General features: G+C 43.9%; 2 protein-coding genes across 2 annotated transcripts; one reads left to right on the top strand and one right to left on the bottom strand.

The window, feature by feature from the left end:
• Positions 1–6,900: 6,900 nt before the first annotated feature.
• Positions 6,901–13,799, bottom strand: CNRIP1 (cannabinoid receptor interacting protein 1). Its single transcript, XM_068186341.1, has 3 exons — positions 13,235–13,799; positions 12,410–12,554; positions 6,901–8,340 (listed from the first exon to the last, which is right to left on the bottom strand). Exons 1-3 carry the CDS (start codon positions 13,669–13,671, stop codon positions 8,176–8,178), a joined length of 747 nt encoding a protein of 248 aa, XP_068042442.1. The 5' UTR covers positions 13,672–13,799; the 3' UTR covers positions 6,901–8,175.
• A 251-nt stretch (positions 13,800–14,050) lies between these two features.
• LOC137470046 (uncharacterized) lies at positions 14,051–15,082 on the top strand. Its single transcript, XM_068183031.1, has one exon. The coding sequence runs from the start codon at positions 14,051–14,053 to the stop codon at positions 15,080–15,082; it is 1,032 nt and encodes a 343-aa protein (XP_068039132.1).
• The last annotated feature ends 2,451 nt before the right edge of the window (positions 15,083–17,533 follow it).

Here is a 17,533-nt window from a genome sequence, read left to right as displayed (position 1 = left end):
AGATGTTGACAGAAGTGCCTTATCCGTGAGGTTCCGTGCTGTGTGAGCTCCCTTGGACATCTCTGTTCTCTTTCTGGACCACAGAGCACCCGCTGGCTGCTGCTCTTCAGGTGCCAGTTCGCATTAAAGAAAATTAGCAATAGCAAAGAGCAGTCCCTTTCACATAGAAGTACTTGCACTGGGTTCTGCAAGGCTGGAGTGTTTGTGTGGGAGGGGAAGCGGTCTGTGCAGCTCAAATGGGGATGGGGAGGCTTTTACATGTGGCTTACAGCTCACTAATGGCTCCTAGGATTGAAGGTTCCTTCCCGGTACATATGAGTCACCATGCCTGGAGGGATTAAGATGTGTGGATGTGGCATCTGGGGACATGGTTCAGCGGTGCACTTGGCAGAGTTAACAATTGGACTCGATGATATTAAAGGTCTTTTACAACCTGACTAATTCTACAGTTCTATATTTCCTATTGGTAGCTCCATCTACCGATTGGCTGGAGTATTTCTGATTGCTGCTTTTTTCCCTACGGCAATTTTTGTCTGGTTTCTTAAGAAATTGAAGCTTGTGTCAAGCATGCTTTGTCTTGCCCTTCTCCTTCCTCTGCACCCCTCCACCCCCAATATTAAACGTTTTTTATGAAAATCAACTACTGAGTTGCTTTAGTTTATGAAATTACAAATCTGAACACAATACACTGGATGAAATTAGTTTCCCTAGATAGAGGGGCTGCATCATGAGTTGAACTGTAATGTTGTATCACCAGGAAATCCACAGGAAATGGACAGGAAATTAGTCTCTATAAGTCCCATGGTTCACCATGACACACTAAGAGAACAAAAGTAAAATAAAAGTTTTATTGTTTTTAGTATTCACATGGCAGTAATTTCTGCAAAGCAGCTGTGACCTGGAAGAAATGGCTTTAAATCTCTGAATCCTCAGCAGTTAATTTTTTTTTATTGGAGCTGTGGGGATTGAAATAATGATAAAAATACAGAGGAGAAAACTTACCAGAGCTGGACATTTACTCTTGACTGGAATGACTAATAATTTGTACCTGCTCACTTTAAATGAAGTTTTGTTTGAAAACTTGTAGACTATGGTTGAAACAATTTCAGAGACATGTTCTGGTGTTTTTGAAGTAATTTAAAGCACTGGTTTGTATCACCATTGCAGATTGCATCAAAGCCTTGTCCTCCTTCCAGGAATTCTGTATTAAAGGGGCTAAACAACAGGTAACTCAGAGCTGGTCTGAGATTTGACAGTCAGCCTACTTTTTCCACTGCACCCTAAAGACCATTGTCTCATTTAATTTTTCATTTCTATGAGATTTTAATAAAAGCCCAGGAGGCAAGAAGGAGGTGGGCTAAAACTGATTCCACTCTTTTTTCTCCTCAATTGAAATTCTTTGTTAAGTAGTATAAAACTAGCTTGAATGTTGTTCAGCAACATGAGCAGCATGCTTAGCTTGGCTGAGCTGTGCCAGCTTCTACTTGGAGTACTTCCTCTAATGTTTTGAGGAGTGCTGCTCCACAGGGTACTGATGTACTCAGTTGCTATGCCCTCTGTGTTGGAGGTATAAGGGCTTCCTTGCTCGTTCCATACTAGGGAATATAGTGCTGCTTCTCCCACCCTCTTGGATTATTAATTAAAAATTCCTCAATGACTAAGGGCCTTATATTTTGGAAATTGCCACTTCCTCCAGAGCCTTCAAGGAAAATGAGTGATAGATTGAACAGCAAATGCTGAGAGAAGAGAAAGGCTTTTCTTTCTCTCCATTATGGATGAAAGATGAGAGAGAGGGGATGTAGATAAGCAATGACAGGATGTGAAACCTGAGCAGTTTGAGATTAGTATGAAATCTGTGGAAAGTTACTGCTACTGAGCTTAGTGAGCCAGAAGCTTAAAGCTACTTACCAATAAAAACCATGGGGAGTTCAGTAGGAGATTTTTGAGGTTAGGAACAGTCTTTCTAGCAGAACTGAGGAGAAGTATTAAAGGTGACTGAAAAGAGATTTTTTTGGGAGTTCTCTGCTAGTGTTATATTTTCATATGGAGACTCCTAGTGACTGTTTCCCCCAGTGCCTGTGGGTCAAAAGCACACTCTGAGATTCTCCTGTCTCTTTCTTGTACCATGACTCCAAGCCCATGCCTCTCCAATGTTTTCCCTTTAGATACCTGGACAGAAGCTGGTGTCTCTGATTAAGGCATGGTTCCTCATGGATTTGTAGAATGGAGTATAAGGAAAAAATTGTGTACTTAGCTGTCCTAGTCATGGTTCTCCAAGAATAAAGGCTATGGGCAGACTACAAGCTGGCAAATAATCTCCCTTTCTTGTGCTGTTTGGATAATCTCTCAGTTCTGGAGCTAAGTATATGGCAGCGTTCCTTCTTTGTTTATGTATTTGTGTTTGAGGGCTGCTGCTGGAATTGCAGGGCTGTAGCAGAAAGAAGTCAAAATTGATAGCTGCTTTTATTAAAATAAAAAAATACCAACCCTTCAAGAAAATTTTCAGCTCTGTAAGTTTATTGTACAACTGATTCTGTACCTGTTTCCAGGTGCAAAGTGTTAGTTCTTGCTTCCAGGAGAAAAAGAAATATGTTTTTTAAAATAGGGTAAATGATCAGTAGAGGAAATCTTTTCACTGTATTTATAACAAACAACCTCCCTGGAAGTGTTTCCTCAACTTCTTTAAGTTATACTTAATCCGTATTAAAATGGTTACGTCTAAATTCTTACAGTTCTGTTTTAAGCAAGGGAAGTTCATTCACATTTTAGCATATTAGGGCAAATTTGCCTCTCATGTTTACTCCTTATGTTTTGGTGGAACTTTGTACCAGCAGTGCATTTGGGACTTTTGTTTTCTTAACCATCTACCTCCTACCTCCCTTAAGGTTAGCCAAGTTCAGTGTAAACATTGTAAATTTAATTCATTGTGTGACCAGCACATTTATATCTGGCTAATACCTTGTCCTGATACACATAATGCTGCCAGACTTGAACAGAGTAGATGCATGATACTTTTTTTGTTTGTTTGTTTTAATGCTTTTTAAATCTTTGCAGGGTAGTCATATAGTTTCCATACAGAACAGGGATGACTGCAGTTGTATTTTCATACCCTGGTGTTTCCTACATTTGCTCAGCTTACCTGTAGCATAGTATTTAGACAGAGATGTCTCAGAAGTGAATATTACACAGTTAATTAAAAAAACCTCCAACAAACAACAAATTAAAAAAGGCACTAACTCAGACTATATATTCTATGCACAGAATTGGCCACAGCTTGTTCTCTCCAGTAAGTCTGAAATGTGGAAGTGCCTGTGGTGAATCTGTTGGCATAGCAACTTAGTGAGCAGGAGAATACCATCCATCACAGTCAGAAAAGCGTGTATGTTGTGATATTGCACTACTGCCACTTGTTTGCAGACCCTCCGGGGTTCACATTAAACTCATAAAGATTCAGTTCAAACTTCTGAGAACATTTGGTCCCTGTAGCACATATTCTGTAGTTTCATGTGGATGTTACTGACAGTGTTGTCACAGTCACTCCTGTAACAGCAGGCTCCCAGCCTTGGCTTTACTATGCTGAGCATGAGCAGAAGGTCCAGTTAAGCACCAGCAGTTGTGTAGTTCTTGCCTTCACCATCATGCACTAATAGTTTGTAATTTCTTCTCCCGGGATTGTTCAAAGGCTGCAGATCCTAGATGGGACACCAGGCTGTTCCTTACTATTGGAATAAAGGAAGTAGGAGTGCCTGCTCTCTGGGGGAGGGAAACAAAGGTGTTACAGAGAGTGTGCAAGGCACTTGTACATGGATTGCAGCATCAAGACTCAAGTTTATCTGAGTGAGGACATACAGAATATCAGAGCCTTACACCTGGTCAATGCAGATGTGCTGCCATGAATTATTTCTTAAAAGTTAGTATTTTTTAGCATAAAAATTGATGGAGAGGCTTTCTGTCATTGCTTTTAAGCCATGTCTCAAAGGAGATCTGTTTGTCTATGTGCTCACAGTGCAATTCACTGTGAGTCAAAAGGTAACAAACTCCAATGAATGCAGTGGGATAACTCACAAAACCTTACAGCAGACACAGAGAAGCAATGCAGAGAGAACTGGTTTGTCTCTTCCTAGCTTGATGCCGCCTTGTCTTCCTAATGCTGAAAGCCGAGGCTCATAGGGATTTGAAGCCTTAAATCCTGGTATCAGGGAGAGGGGGAAAAGGAAGCAGTCCAAGGAATTCTGGTGACAGCTGCCAAGCACACAGCAGGGAAGGCCTATGGGCAGGAGTGGGTGTCTCTCCTGGCCAAAGGTCTGGATCAGCTACACTAAAGGGGACTTTGCCAGTCATTGCTTGTGAGCTGTGGAGAGCTAAGGGAAACATGAATGTTGAAAGACTCATTATACTGCTGCTTTGTGCTTCAGGTCTGAGGTAGCTCCTAAGGCAATGCTCACTGCTTTGAATTTTGAAAGTCATAGCATTTGTTTCAGATCTCAGAAAGAGGTTAGCATCTACAACGTGCCATGTCCTTATTTAATCAAAGCTTTGCATGAGGCTTTAGAAGAATGGAATACACAGCACACACATTAAAATTTTACATAGCAAGTGAGGGCAGTGCTCTTAACCAAGTGAAAAAGAACCTCTCCTGGCATGCAAAAGCCTTGTATTACAAAACTTACACCTTTATTGTACAGGAATTCTGTTCACATCTTTTATACAAAGAATTATAAGAATGAGGTCTTCTGCTTCTTTGCTAGTCTGGAATCACTAAGGGTCACTGCATTTGCAAACCAATGGACAGAGCTTCAGCTGAAGCCAGTAAAATCTCTTTACCATGTGAAAGTGGAGCATTGAGACTTGAGGTGAATTATTTCTGTTTCATATACAGTCAGATGGTGGGAGATAACAAAGTCTGTAGTAGCTGCACTAAACACAAAGCATTGTGCAAAATTTAATGATCTAATACAAAGCCCTATGCAGGATCACAACTGTAACAGTCATGACTAATAACTTGCTTTTGAATCCTGTTACTCAGCAGTATCAAAGAGCTATCTGCTACCTCTAAACATAGATGAAAAAGTGACACAAAGATTTGGAATGTTCATTTCATTTTTCTTATGAAGATGACAGCTGGACACTTCATGACAAAAGTCTTGAAGTCTCTTATTTATAAAACCTTCATCTATGAGTGCTTTGTGGTTTCAGCTGGATTGACACATTGTCAGCATTTTCTGACATAAATATTAAATCCTAGTGTACTGTTTCCTGAATTATGGAGTTCTGTATAAAAATGGAAATATGAATTAGAAAAAGCTGTGTAAAGAACAAACTTGTCTGGAGATTTAAATGCTGCTGATTGAATAATGCATCAAACGGTCACAGTAACAGTTTTGTAGGGACTCAAATTCTATGAATATTCAACAGAGTTGTCCTGGATGAAAGAAATTCAAAACATTACTTTCAGGGAATGGCTGAAGTCTTGGGTCTCCTTTACTAGGAGCAAATGTTTACTTTGTTAGCAAAGCACTTGATGAGCAAGAGGAGGTTGATGGGACTATTTTGCTTTACATGCGTGGAGTATCAGAACTGGTGGTATGGATGCTCAACAACATCACAAGAAAAATCTTCTATTTAAGAATAATGCAAATCACATTTCTGTATGCTTAAACCTCACCCAGGGGAGAAGGATATAAGAGCTGATAAATGCCATTTACACCTTTCCCAGAGAAGTGATTAGCCAGTTCTCATTCTTTCTATCCCTGCTGCTGTCTGTGAAAGGGGTGCTGCGATCCTGGGCAGCAATGTTCAGTCTTAGGATATGGGACGTGTACAAAAGTTGCTCTTGCTGTTCTCTCCTTCCTTTTAAAAGCAATTCACTCCATCTGCAGCCTTTCTCTTGAGCATCCTCTCAACTGAATTGCTACAGGACATGCTAGGTTGTAAGTGAAAAGATGCCCTATTTGGCATTAATATGAGAATTTGCCTTAGGAAGGGTATACTTCCAGCTGGCTGAGAGTAACAATCCTCCTGTGCCAGGATCAGCTGGATTTTTTCATTACAGCATTTTTTAAATGCTGGAGAGTTAGGACACTGTGGGTCTTACACGTTTTTTACTAGGACAGAAGTCTGTGAATTTATGTGTCACATGTATTTCCTGCCAGTGTGCCAGTGTACATATGTGTTCATGCGTAGAAACAAAATAAACCAAAGTATGCAAATCATTGAAGAATAAAATCACTTTTCTAGCAATGTAGAGACAGAACTGATTCACAGCTGGAAGTCTAGAATCATTAAAGCATGTTATCTGGAAACTTCTGCTAAAATGCTGGCAGTAGTACTTCTGCCTGAAATGCAGATTTCAATTTGGTCGTTTTTTTGTTTTGAAGAATTCTTGCTAGGAAAAGTCTAGGAAAGAAGCTAATGGAGAAGATTATTTCTAGATTTTCATTTCAGTAAAATTTGCCCATATAATGTTGCCTTAGAGTGTAAATGCAACTGGTTAGCTCACCATTCCACATCTGTATTACATCAGTGCCACTGTCAGTTCTTCTGGCTGCAGAAATCTAGTAAAGCTAGAAAACTAGTAAAGCCTTTTGATTAATAATTCAGTGGAAGAAAATATTTCTTTGCTAATTCAATTCTGTCCTAAATCTTTACTTTTCACACTATATTACTGGAACTAACTGCATATTAATAAGCTCTTCTGAGTGTTATCACATTAACCATCTACATTTTAGCACACTGGATCTGTGTTTCCTAGAACACTAGCTTTGGGTGAAGAACAGAAGGTACTTTGGACTGCAGTCTCAGAAAGCACGGGCTACATACACTCTACTGTCTGATTCTCTAAAACCACTGCCTTTTTTACACAGTGTTTTCAGCTCACTTGGATGGCCACAGCAGAGAAGAAATTGTTTAGGTCCTTTATTACAAAGATCAAAAGTCATGTTTAACATTTACATATACAATTTACAAATTATTCACAAAGGGAATAACAGATATGCAGGAAGTGACAGCTTACTTCAACCCAAACTGGGGACAGGACAAGTGTAGTTGTTTCCTTGCTTCCCTTTCTTTACTGAAATAAAAGATATGTCTGTTTTGTGTTGTCTGTTTGTGTTAAACACTGATCTAGTGTTTATGAAGCACCTTGAGTTATAACTATGCAAATGCTTGCATGCTTATCTTCATTTGAAAGACTGCAGTGCATGTATAAACATCCACTGGGATCTGCACTCTTCAGACTACTGAGTGCTTGTTGGTCAGAAATCTTATTAATGAATACAATGGTCAGGCTGGAAAATGTTGATTTGTAAGATTTAACTGATTTCAGCAATGTGCCATTCAAATAAAAATGGAGTTTAATATTAGAACTCTTACTCTAGGAAATAAATTAAGTATGGCTGCTGCATCTCTCAAGGATACTATGTGATCTTAAGATAGGTCTTAGCCATGTTGTTAGATGTCTTGGATAACACAACTGATTTATTGCTCTTCCTTCATCATGTTTTATACCATTTCCTAATGCTATTTCAAAGACTGGGCAACTTAACAAAAAAAGAATCCTCTTTAGGAGATTCGGTAAATTAGCAAACTTCACAGAATATCTTACAGCACTTAACAAAAGAGAGAATGAGTTCCCAAATCCCTTGGTATGAAAGCACAATACCAACAGTGCATTAGCTGCCATTTAGCTAAACCTACAAATAACCATATTTTTAATTTTTGGTGTCCACTGGGAGGACAGTATGACAAAATGCTTGAAGGAACACACCGATTTTGGAGCAAACACAAATGTAAATACAGAAATCACCAATGTGATGTTAATCCAAATTCTAAGCAATGAAGCAAAACACTTCACAGTTGTTACATCTAGTCAGAATAATCCAAATACTTACAACAGTATTATGATATGACTTCCTACCAAGCTATCAGATAATCCTTTACCGTGAACCTTTCAGTATTCTCAGGGTGACAGATAAAGAATGTTGCAGATGCCATGGTAAACTTAAAATACAGTAATAGGCAAATATTTTAGTGGCACCACCTGTATATACAATGTAGTTGCTGGAACCTTATGGACAAAGCAGTGTTACAGTATGCCTTTGTTAAGGCTTCTTGCTGGTTTAAAAAGGTAGATTTTTCTTTAGGGAGATTGTCCAGCAGTATTGGTTTCCCATCTCTTCAGTGGAAGGTCTCTTTATTGATCCACATGAGACTGCGTGTTTCATTCGGTTTGCATTCGTACTCAATGCTGCCAAAGCTGTTTCCCCATTGGCAGTGATCCCGTTTGTGGTAGTTGTAGAATTTCACTTGCCAGACTGTCTCAAAAACGCCAATATCATTAAACTGTGAGGAAGAGGGAATACCAGTGTTAGTGCGCTGATTGTTTTGTTGGTTTCTCTCTCATCCTGAGAAATAGCACTTGTGAAGCTGCAGAACATAGAACACCTGATATAAGGATCATTGTTCCTCAGATCAATAAATCGAAGACCTGTAAAACCTGCTCTAGCAATCAGAAAGTGTTTTATGTTTAGCCATACATAATACATGAAGAATCAGATCCTGCGTGCACTGTCCTCTTGCACTCACAGCTGGGATAGGCGAGGGAGTAAAAATATTCAAGTTGCCACATGGACAAATGTTACTAACAACAAGAATCAAAGCCATAATCTTTCTTAAGATGACACAGCTTGTATATACTGTAGATCATGTACCATTGATCTGCAGTGAATCAGACCATCACTTTACCTTTATACCATACCTAGAGGCTGCAGTTTGGATTGGGAAGATTTTTCTTCTCTTCAGTCTGAAACTATTAATGTATCTGCATTTTGGAGTCTTGTATTTGTAGTGTATTGACTGAGTGTGCTGCTCTTGCACACCACTTACTACTTTCCTGGGATTCTATTCCACATTTTAAATGAGACTTGAGCAAGAGAATTTCTGTGTGCCTATCTGTAACTGCTAGTTGGACTGTGACAGTGCAGCTGAGTAATAGGAGCTAGTAAAGAGATAATCAGTCTGTTTAGCAGATAAGTGTCTAATACAGCAAAGTAGTGAGACATTGACTTTAAATTGTCTGTGCATGCAGCTTTGAAGTGAATGAGACTGTGGCTATAATAAAAGTTCTGTGGCTATATTAAAAAAGTTCTGTAAAATAAAGGTTCTTTTGCTTTTTTTCTTTATGCCACTCCTAGACACCTGTACAACATCAGAAAAACATCAGTGAGACTTTCAAGCATAAATTATGATTTCAGTTTTAATGGTAATGGAAAATTTGACTTCCTATGCCTTAAGACATTGCAGAGAATCTCAAGTGGGGGTGTGAAGCCTGTATGTATTGCCATTGGTCCTAAGCCAGTATGGCTTGTTGATTGTGTTATGTTGTTAGAAGATGCGAAATAGTGAATTCAGTGCTACTGAATGGCACCATTCTTCAGTACTTTTTCCCTTTCAGTATTTCCATCACTCACTTTAATGACAGCTTCTTCACTTGACTGTTTTCCATTCGTATCATGTGCCTGGGAGCTGATCTTTGATCATCTGCCTGCTATAATCACACTTGCAAAATCAGTATGAAAGCCCTTTTACAGAGAAGTTGTTCCTGATTTACAAGCAGAGTCTTCTGTACCCAGATTTTTCAGAAGGATACATTTGTTGTTGTTTTTTTGAAATTCAAGATGTGGTTTGTAAGGTGCTGCTGTGTAACAGCCATTACTTTAAACCTTCCCTCTGCCCACCGTGGTGAGTTAAATTTAGCCTTGACAATAGCAGAAGTTGCTGTGTGCTGTAAGTGGAGGGGTTTTATTCGCTCCAGTTACAAGTGTTACCTTGAAGGAGTAACTGAAACATTTCTGCCACTTCCTTTGACTAAGAAAGAATCACATGTACAGGCTATCTTATCTCTCCCAGCAACTAAAACCTTAATTAAGAACTTTTTTTTAATCAATCATCTTTGATAGCAGTCCTGTTACACTTATAATGCAAGACAGTAAAGGTTAAGCACATTGGATATTACTGTGCACAGTCCACAAAACTTGTCAGAGAGGAGAATCAGCCACCCTCAGTGCAGAAACTAAGGAAGAAAAGGCATTTCTAATAACATTTGTAGAAGGTGATATGACACAAGAGCATAATTTCATTTCATTAATGTATGAAGGATCTGAATTTCAAAAAGATAAATGAAGAAAGCAAATTTAATTTTCCTTCAATGACCCAGTTTGCTGAGCTACCCTAAGAAGTTTGACTGCTGTGGATTTCCAGGAGAAGGAAAAAATTAATTGCAGAGCTTTTCTACTATCATGTGCCTCCCCTAGCCCAGTACTTAGCACGTGCAGAAGCTCTGTGGCATAATGAACATTCTGCATCCTCAGAGTTCCCCTGAATTCCCATGGCTCCTGCAGGTGAATCCTGGCTACTCCGCTGAGCTTGGTTTTGACTGCAGGACTGATCTCACAATCTATTTCTAATGTAAATTCAGGTTTTATGCCTAAAATAGTGTCCTTATCACCACAGGATGCATGGGGATTCTGTCTGTTCTAGAAAAGGAAGTGGAGGCAGAAGTTCCTCATAGTTGAAGGAAATAGGAAAATTTAAAGCTGTTTGCAATAAGCTCAGTTTTGAAGATTCAGGAAGTAGGTATCCAAAGCAGTTTTCAGACTGGGGTATCTGAGGCTTGTTCCCTAAATCTGCTACAGCTCTGCTTAGCTAAGCAGCTAAATGATGAGTTAAACATGTAAATCCCTGTTGAGTTGCCTATATTTAATACTTGAAAGTATAATTTGTGGGTATCTAAGTCTGTACTGATGAACCTATCTATCAAGATCAGTTCCTAAAAGGAATTAAGGACCTGCTTAATGCTTGAAAATCCTATTAGCTTCATGGTTAATATCCCAGGATCTGATCTGTAAAAGCAGCTCTTTGGGCAAATATTGTGGCTACTCATTCTGATGCTGCAACAAACCATGCCAGAGCTTGTAGCTGAAAGTCAGACCCTCTTTACATTTCATCTGTGATTTGACTTGGTTTTCTCCAAAGGAAAAGTTAAACTTCTAGATTTTCAGAGTTCACATCAGTGCTGCGCTTCAGGGTAAAGGTGACCAGCAAAACAGGGATGCCTTAGTCAAAGCAGATGGTTTTTTGGGAATGCTGTCCTTTCTCCTCCTGGTGCAAGGTGAAATACAACTACAGTGATCAACAGTGGCATCCAGCAGCTATGCTCAGCTTGTTGTGAAATAATACTGTGTTTCATTTTCCTGGGTGTTAAAAGGAGGTGGCTGTATAGAAAAGTGAATAATGTAGTCCTCTATATTAGTCTTAATAACCTAAGATTATGAAATAGTAATGTGATGTAGTCTCCAAAATTAAGTTAGACACACTGTAATTATTAGAAACACCAAATGGAGATGTTACAGTTCTTATTCAGAAGGGGATTGCTATGCTGAACTATGATTCCAGAAAAAAAAATACTCAAGAGCAATATGAAATCTTGTGTGCAGTAAGCAAATGTCATAAAATTCTGAAATCTGGTGGGCTTGTATAAGCTGGAACAGATTCTTAAGAGAGCTTCAGATAAAGATGGTTTACTACCTTGATTCCTTTTTTTGGTACAGAAGACATGGAATAAACAGCAGGAATCCCTCACAGCTATAATCAGGAGAAGAAAAAAACAAACTGCCAAAACTGAGCATACCACCCAAAGAGTGCTGTGGAAATCTGCCTGCTGCTCTTCATGTCTTCTGTGAGCTCTGCTGCCTTGTGGGCTGGAGCTTTTGTCATCTCACTTTGGGGCCATGGAGCCTCTCTCTTTAAGACTGGGGTGAGGAGCCACTTAAAAGTGAACTTAGGTTTGTAGGTGCAGATAATGGAAACATATGGGAAAAGAGAGAAGACAGCCTTGGGTGTTGTTCTCATGCATGCTTTGAGTCTCTGGCAAGTCCTCAGGCATGCTTAGGGTGACAGATGGAAGGGGAGAGCAGTCACCCCTTGTGCTTGGGGCATGTTCTGTGCCAAAAAAAATGGTGCTGCCAGGCAAAAGAGGGTCCCTGTATGCCAAGGGATTGGATTTCTAGCCAACAGCCTCGGTGGGATCTGCCTGCTATGTATAGTATGTCCTATAGAAGGGGTGGGATGTTCAGCTCACAATTCTTTGTGCTGCAGCACCCCAAAGAGTTTTGCAGGTTTCTAGAAAACCTTCTACTTCCTCCTGACCTTTGCTGTTTTCTTGGGAGAGAAGGCAGCAGGATTTGTATTTTCCAGCTACGTTCTGGCCAGCGACCTTAGTGACACAAAGCAAAGAGGAAGGCAGCAGCTGCGACCAGACTTTGCCCTGGAATATTTCGCCACATTCTCCCTGGGAGTCAACCCCCTGCTGCCCTCCCTCGTCCTCTCATTGCAGGCTTGGAGAACCACGTACCTGCATGTTGACTTGGATGGGCTGTCTCTCCCCACTTTTGGTATGGGGCACCCCTTCTGTGTCGTAGATCCCCGTGTAAGAGGCCACTTGTGCATCCCGTGATTTCTCCTCCAGTGGGACATTGACACCGCCGATGCCCATGGTCCTACAAAAAGACAGGATCCAGCCTTTTACAGCCCTGAATTCCCCCTTCCTTGGCAGTTTGGAGCCAGCACGTGGGTTTGCAGCCTGGTAGCCTCTGTGCTGGGGAAAAGCTTCAGGGACTTTAGCAGACCTGCATGTGCTGCTGACTCATTGGGGCTCCTGAAATATGCCAGGGATCTGCAGTCACCCAGGGAAGGAGTAGAAAGGAGAGGCAGGCGGGATCTGATTTCGAATGGATAGGGAGAGGTTAGTCGAATCTCTTCGGCGGGGCTGCCCCTCCACCCAGAGCTGCTTCCCCATCTGGTCCCTGTCCCTGCTTTGCCACGCCGCAGCGAGGCTTGGGCATTGTGTAGGAGGAGCTTCTTCCTCCAGCGAAAACCGCGGGGAAGGAGGGAGAAAAGGAGCTGGGCTTGAAAAATCTCCGGGAGAAGGTGGGGAGGGAGAGGGAAGGCAGCGATTCCCACCCGTGGCCTCCCCCCAGCCCAGCCAGGCGGAGCACAGGGAACAGCTGGCGAGGGACCCAGAAACGGGGCCACCGAAGTAAAAGGGCGGGGAGGGAGAAATCACGGAAACCCTGCGCTGTCAGCCTGCCAGGAAAAAACATTAAACGTCTAAAAATAAAGCAGCCGGGAGGGAGAAGAGGGCCGGGGGAGCCGCCCTGAGGAGGACGGCCGCACTTACGTGGCCTGGACGGTGCCGGGTCGGAGGGACACCTCGATCTTGTACTTGGCCCCGGTCAGCAGCTTGATGGTGCGGTTCTGACCGAAGCGCTGCCCGTCCACCTTGAAATACACGGCCCCGTCGTTGGGCTGGATCTTGAGGGAGACGCTGATTTTCACGAGGCCGGGGATGTCGCCCATCGCTTGCGGCCGGAGGGGCCTGCGGGCTCTGCGCGCGTCTCGCCCCCTCCGAGGAAAGGCGGCTGGCCGGGAGCGAGGGAGAGGAAGAGGAGGAGGGAGAAGGAAGAGGAGGGGCTGCCGGATCCCAGCCAGCCCAGCCCTTCCCAAAAGCAGCGGATGAGACACTTGATTATTTATTTTCCCTCCCATTAATCTCGGCGTAGCATCTGGGCGGTTGATGCCTTTCCCCCCTCTTCTTCCCCCCCGCCTCCACTCCATCAACCCGCCCCATATCCCGGTTCGGGGGACATTTGCAGCTGCTCAGATTGCAGCCGGATTCCAGGGAGTTAATCCGGCCGCGATTACTGCAGCCTTAATCCCGCAGTTCGTCCCGGAGGAAACGAGAGGGGCCCGGGCCGGGCTCCGCCGTTCAGCACCACGGGCGCGGACAGCGGCAAAGGCAGGGAGCGCCCCGCGGGGTCCCGGCGGCGGGAGCCCCGCCAATCCCCCCGACCCCTCACCTGGGGGAGCCCCCAAACTACCCCGACCCCTCACCTGGGGGAGCCCCTAAACTACCCCGACCCCTCACCTGGGGGAGCCCCGCCAATCCCCCCGACCCCTCACCTGGGGGAGCCCCCAAACTACCCCGACCCTTCACATGGGGGAGCCCCCAAACTACCCCGACCCCTCACCTGGGGGAGCCCCGCCAATCCCCCCGACCCCTCACCTGCGGGAGCCCCCAAACTACCCCGACCCCTCACCTGGGGGAGCCCCGCCAATCCCCCCGACCCTTCACCTGGGGGAGCCCCCAAACTACCCCCGACCCTTCACATGGGGGAGCCCCCAAACTACCCCGACCCCTCACCTGGGGGAGCCCCGCCAATCCCCCCGACCCTTCACCTGGGGGAGCCCCCAAACTACCCCGACCCTTCACCTGGGGGAGCCCCCAAACTACCCCGACCCCTCACCTGGGGGAGCCCCGCCAATCCCCCCGACCCCTCACCTGGGGGAGCCCCCAAACTACCCCGACCCTTCACATGGGGGAGCCCCCAAACTACCCCGACCCTTCACATGGGGGAGCCCCGCCAATCCCCCCGACCCTTCACCTGGGGGAGCCCCCAAACTACCCCCGACCCTTCACCTGGGGGAGCCCCCAAACTACCCCCGACCCTTCACATGGGGGAGCCCCCAAACTACCCCCCACCCCTCACCTGGGGGGAGCCCCGCCAATCCCCCCCGACCCCTCATCTGCGGGGAGCCCCGCAAATCCTCCCCGACTCCTCACCTGGGGAGAGCTCCCCCAAACTACCCCCGACCCCTCATCTGGGGGAGCCCCCAAACTACCTCCGATCCCTCACCTGGGGGGAGCCCCCACACTACCGCTGACCCCTCACCTGCGGGGAGCCCCACAAATCCCCCCCGACCCCCCTCACCTTCGGGAAACCCCCCAAACCACTCACTGACCCCTCGTCTCGGGGGAACCCCCCACACCACCCCCCGACCCCTCAACTGGGGGGAGCCCCACAAACTACTCCCGTCCCCTCACCTGGGGGAACCCCCCAAAGCACCCCCCGCCCCCTCACTTGTTGGGAGCCCCCTAAAGCACCTCCCGACCCCTTATCTGGGGGGAGCCCCCCCAAATCACCCTCCAATCTCCCACCCGGGAGAGGTTCAACCTCCCGAGGGTTGATCGAGCCCTCTGGGGTGTGCTGAAGCATCCGTGTGGTGGCACAGAGGAGCCAGAGCTGCCCGAAGGAGAGGGGAGGGCGGGCAGCAAAGACGTGGTTTTCTGGTTCTTCTCCCTCTCCGTGCAGCAAAAGGTTTTGTTGAGTCACCACGCCTGGACTGAGGGTCACTGTCTTGCTCCCTGAGGTCAACAGTCAACATCAGCAGGCCAAGGTTTCTCTTGGGATTATTTTAATCACTTCATTGCAATCCTCTTATTTAAACTGAAAAAACCTCCTACACTGTAACTGCACTATAAGATCAGAATCTCTTGTCTTGAAGTCTAATACTACTCTTTACATATGGCTGGTAACTCTTTGTTCAAGAACAAAGATCTTTGAAATTGAACAATTTACCATAATTCAACTCTCAGCCTGTACCAATCCAATCTAACAGAGATTACTTTTAACCCAGGCAGGTTTGTGCCTCTTTCCCATTCTTTTTTATTTGTTCTTCTTTGCTGTTAAAACTGTAGCACCCTTATGTCTGACACAAGCTTTGGGCCACAAATATATTTTTTGCTTGGACATTATGGCAGAGTTAATGGTTTTGTTAGGAGAATTTCATAGGTCCATGTTGCACTGGAACTAACCTGTTCTTTATTTCTCTAAGGCTGGGATGTACATGTGATGCTGTAATGTAAACTAAGCCAAATTGTAGATACAGCATTGCCCAGCTGCATTTTCTTATGCATGAAAGTTATTCAGTGATTTAATTTTATTATGAACTTTAAGCAAAATAATACATTCTGCTGAAAACCTCTGGGAAAAATAAACTCCAAACCCCTCTAATCCTATTGAATATCCTTCGCATAGTGTCCAGCTAAATACAAGTTTCATAATGTGTTCAGCCACTCAGGTTCCCACAAACATAGGGGCAGGATATGATCCCTGCCTCTCAGAACTGTGTATCTCTGCAAAAATACTAAACAAACAAAACAAAAACAAACAAACAACACCCACCCCCGGTGCATTTCTCCTTATCTCTTTTCATCACTGCAAGAGAAATCTCATTTTGCATTGCATTCTGCAGAAACTGCTGCATTTTGTGGCTTGTTGGAAGTTTTGCTGGCAGTAAATGCCCTTTCTGTAAGTTTAAATGTAATTCCGTATGAAATCACAGAGGCCTGACCTGTGGGGAATCTGATACTATCACTTAGAGTGGTGTGTGAAGAGTAATGGCCATTGCCAGGGATCAGATTTACTTGCTTCATGGGCCAGACATATCATGTTGTAGTAAATTGTGTGTAGCTGAAGACATTGATTGCAATTAGCTTCCTAAGCACATGAGAGGTCAGATCTATAACGAGGGGTTTTTTTCCCTCATTATTTCTGCCTGAATGATTATCTTTCTATGGACACAGCTCAGACTGGGACTTTATCCCTGGCCAGTATTGGGCAAACGAGAGGGATAAATAAAAAATCATCATATTATGGAATGTGTATGTATAGTAACTGTCTTACCATATGCAAGTGTAACATGGTGAGAGTAGAGCATTTATGAAGAAGAAATTATTAATTTAGGCAATGAACTTCTTTTGATTGATCTAATATTTTCACTTGTGATAGTACATTTACTTATCTGATCCCACCAGATGTCCTTTATCAGTATAGATCAAGGGAAGGGCTTGCCTTTGCTAATTCCTTCTGGGAGATTAGTTTTGTTGCTGCCCACTTTAATGGCCCTGACCAGCATCACCTGGGGCTGCCCATGGTTTAGTTTTAGTTTAGTTTTGGTTTCCATGCCCTTCCTGAATTATGCTTAGGACGGCTGTTCTCCAGCTCCTCCACAGACATCTCCAGCCATGGATGCCCTTGACCTTGCCCTGCATGTTGAGTACCTGGCTTGACCTCAGCCCAAGGATGGAGGTGTTTGATGCTGTGGGATGGGCCCTGGCTAGAGAAACCAGGCCCTTCCACTTCCCATGGGGATTTTCTATGGGTCCCAGATCTCAGGCTGCTACATTACCCGATGTTAATAGCTTGATATTCTGTAGGGAGCAAAATACCTGAAGGAAGAAGAGTTGGTGTGATTTTTCCACGAGCACAGAGTAAACATGCTGACATTTACAAGATTCAAATCTAAATAAATCATTATAGACTTAGGACAAGGTCCTATTTTTCCTAAGCCACAGCAGAAATTTGCTTCTGGGAACAAAAAGATAAAGTTGCCTCAATTCCTCCAGTCTCTACACCTACATTTGAGGGGTGGGGCCACAATATTTAATGTCATTCTAAACGGCAAAACAGTTTTTCTGGTTTTTTTGGTTTTTTTTTTGTTTGGGGGGGGGGGGTTGTTTGGTTGGTTGGTTGGTTTTGTGTGTGTGTGTGTGTCTGTGTTTTGGTTTTTTTTTTTTCAATTCTTCAAATCTACTTTTCATTCCCCTGGCATCTGAGGCTTCCCAGTCTGTTGTGTG

Source organism: Anomalospiza imberbis, chromosome 3, assembly GCF_031753505.1.
Source record: "Anomalospiza imberbis isolate Cuckoo-Finch-1a 21T00152 chromosome 3, ASM3175350v1, whole genome shotgun sequence".
Classification (NCBI taxonomy): Eukaryota; Metazoa; Chordata; class Aves; order Passeriformes; family Viduidae; genus Anomalospiza; species Anomalospiza imberbis.
The sequence above is the reverse complement of the archived record's forward strand: the minus strand, read 5'-3'. Positions and strand labels throughout refer to the sequence as shown.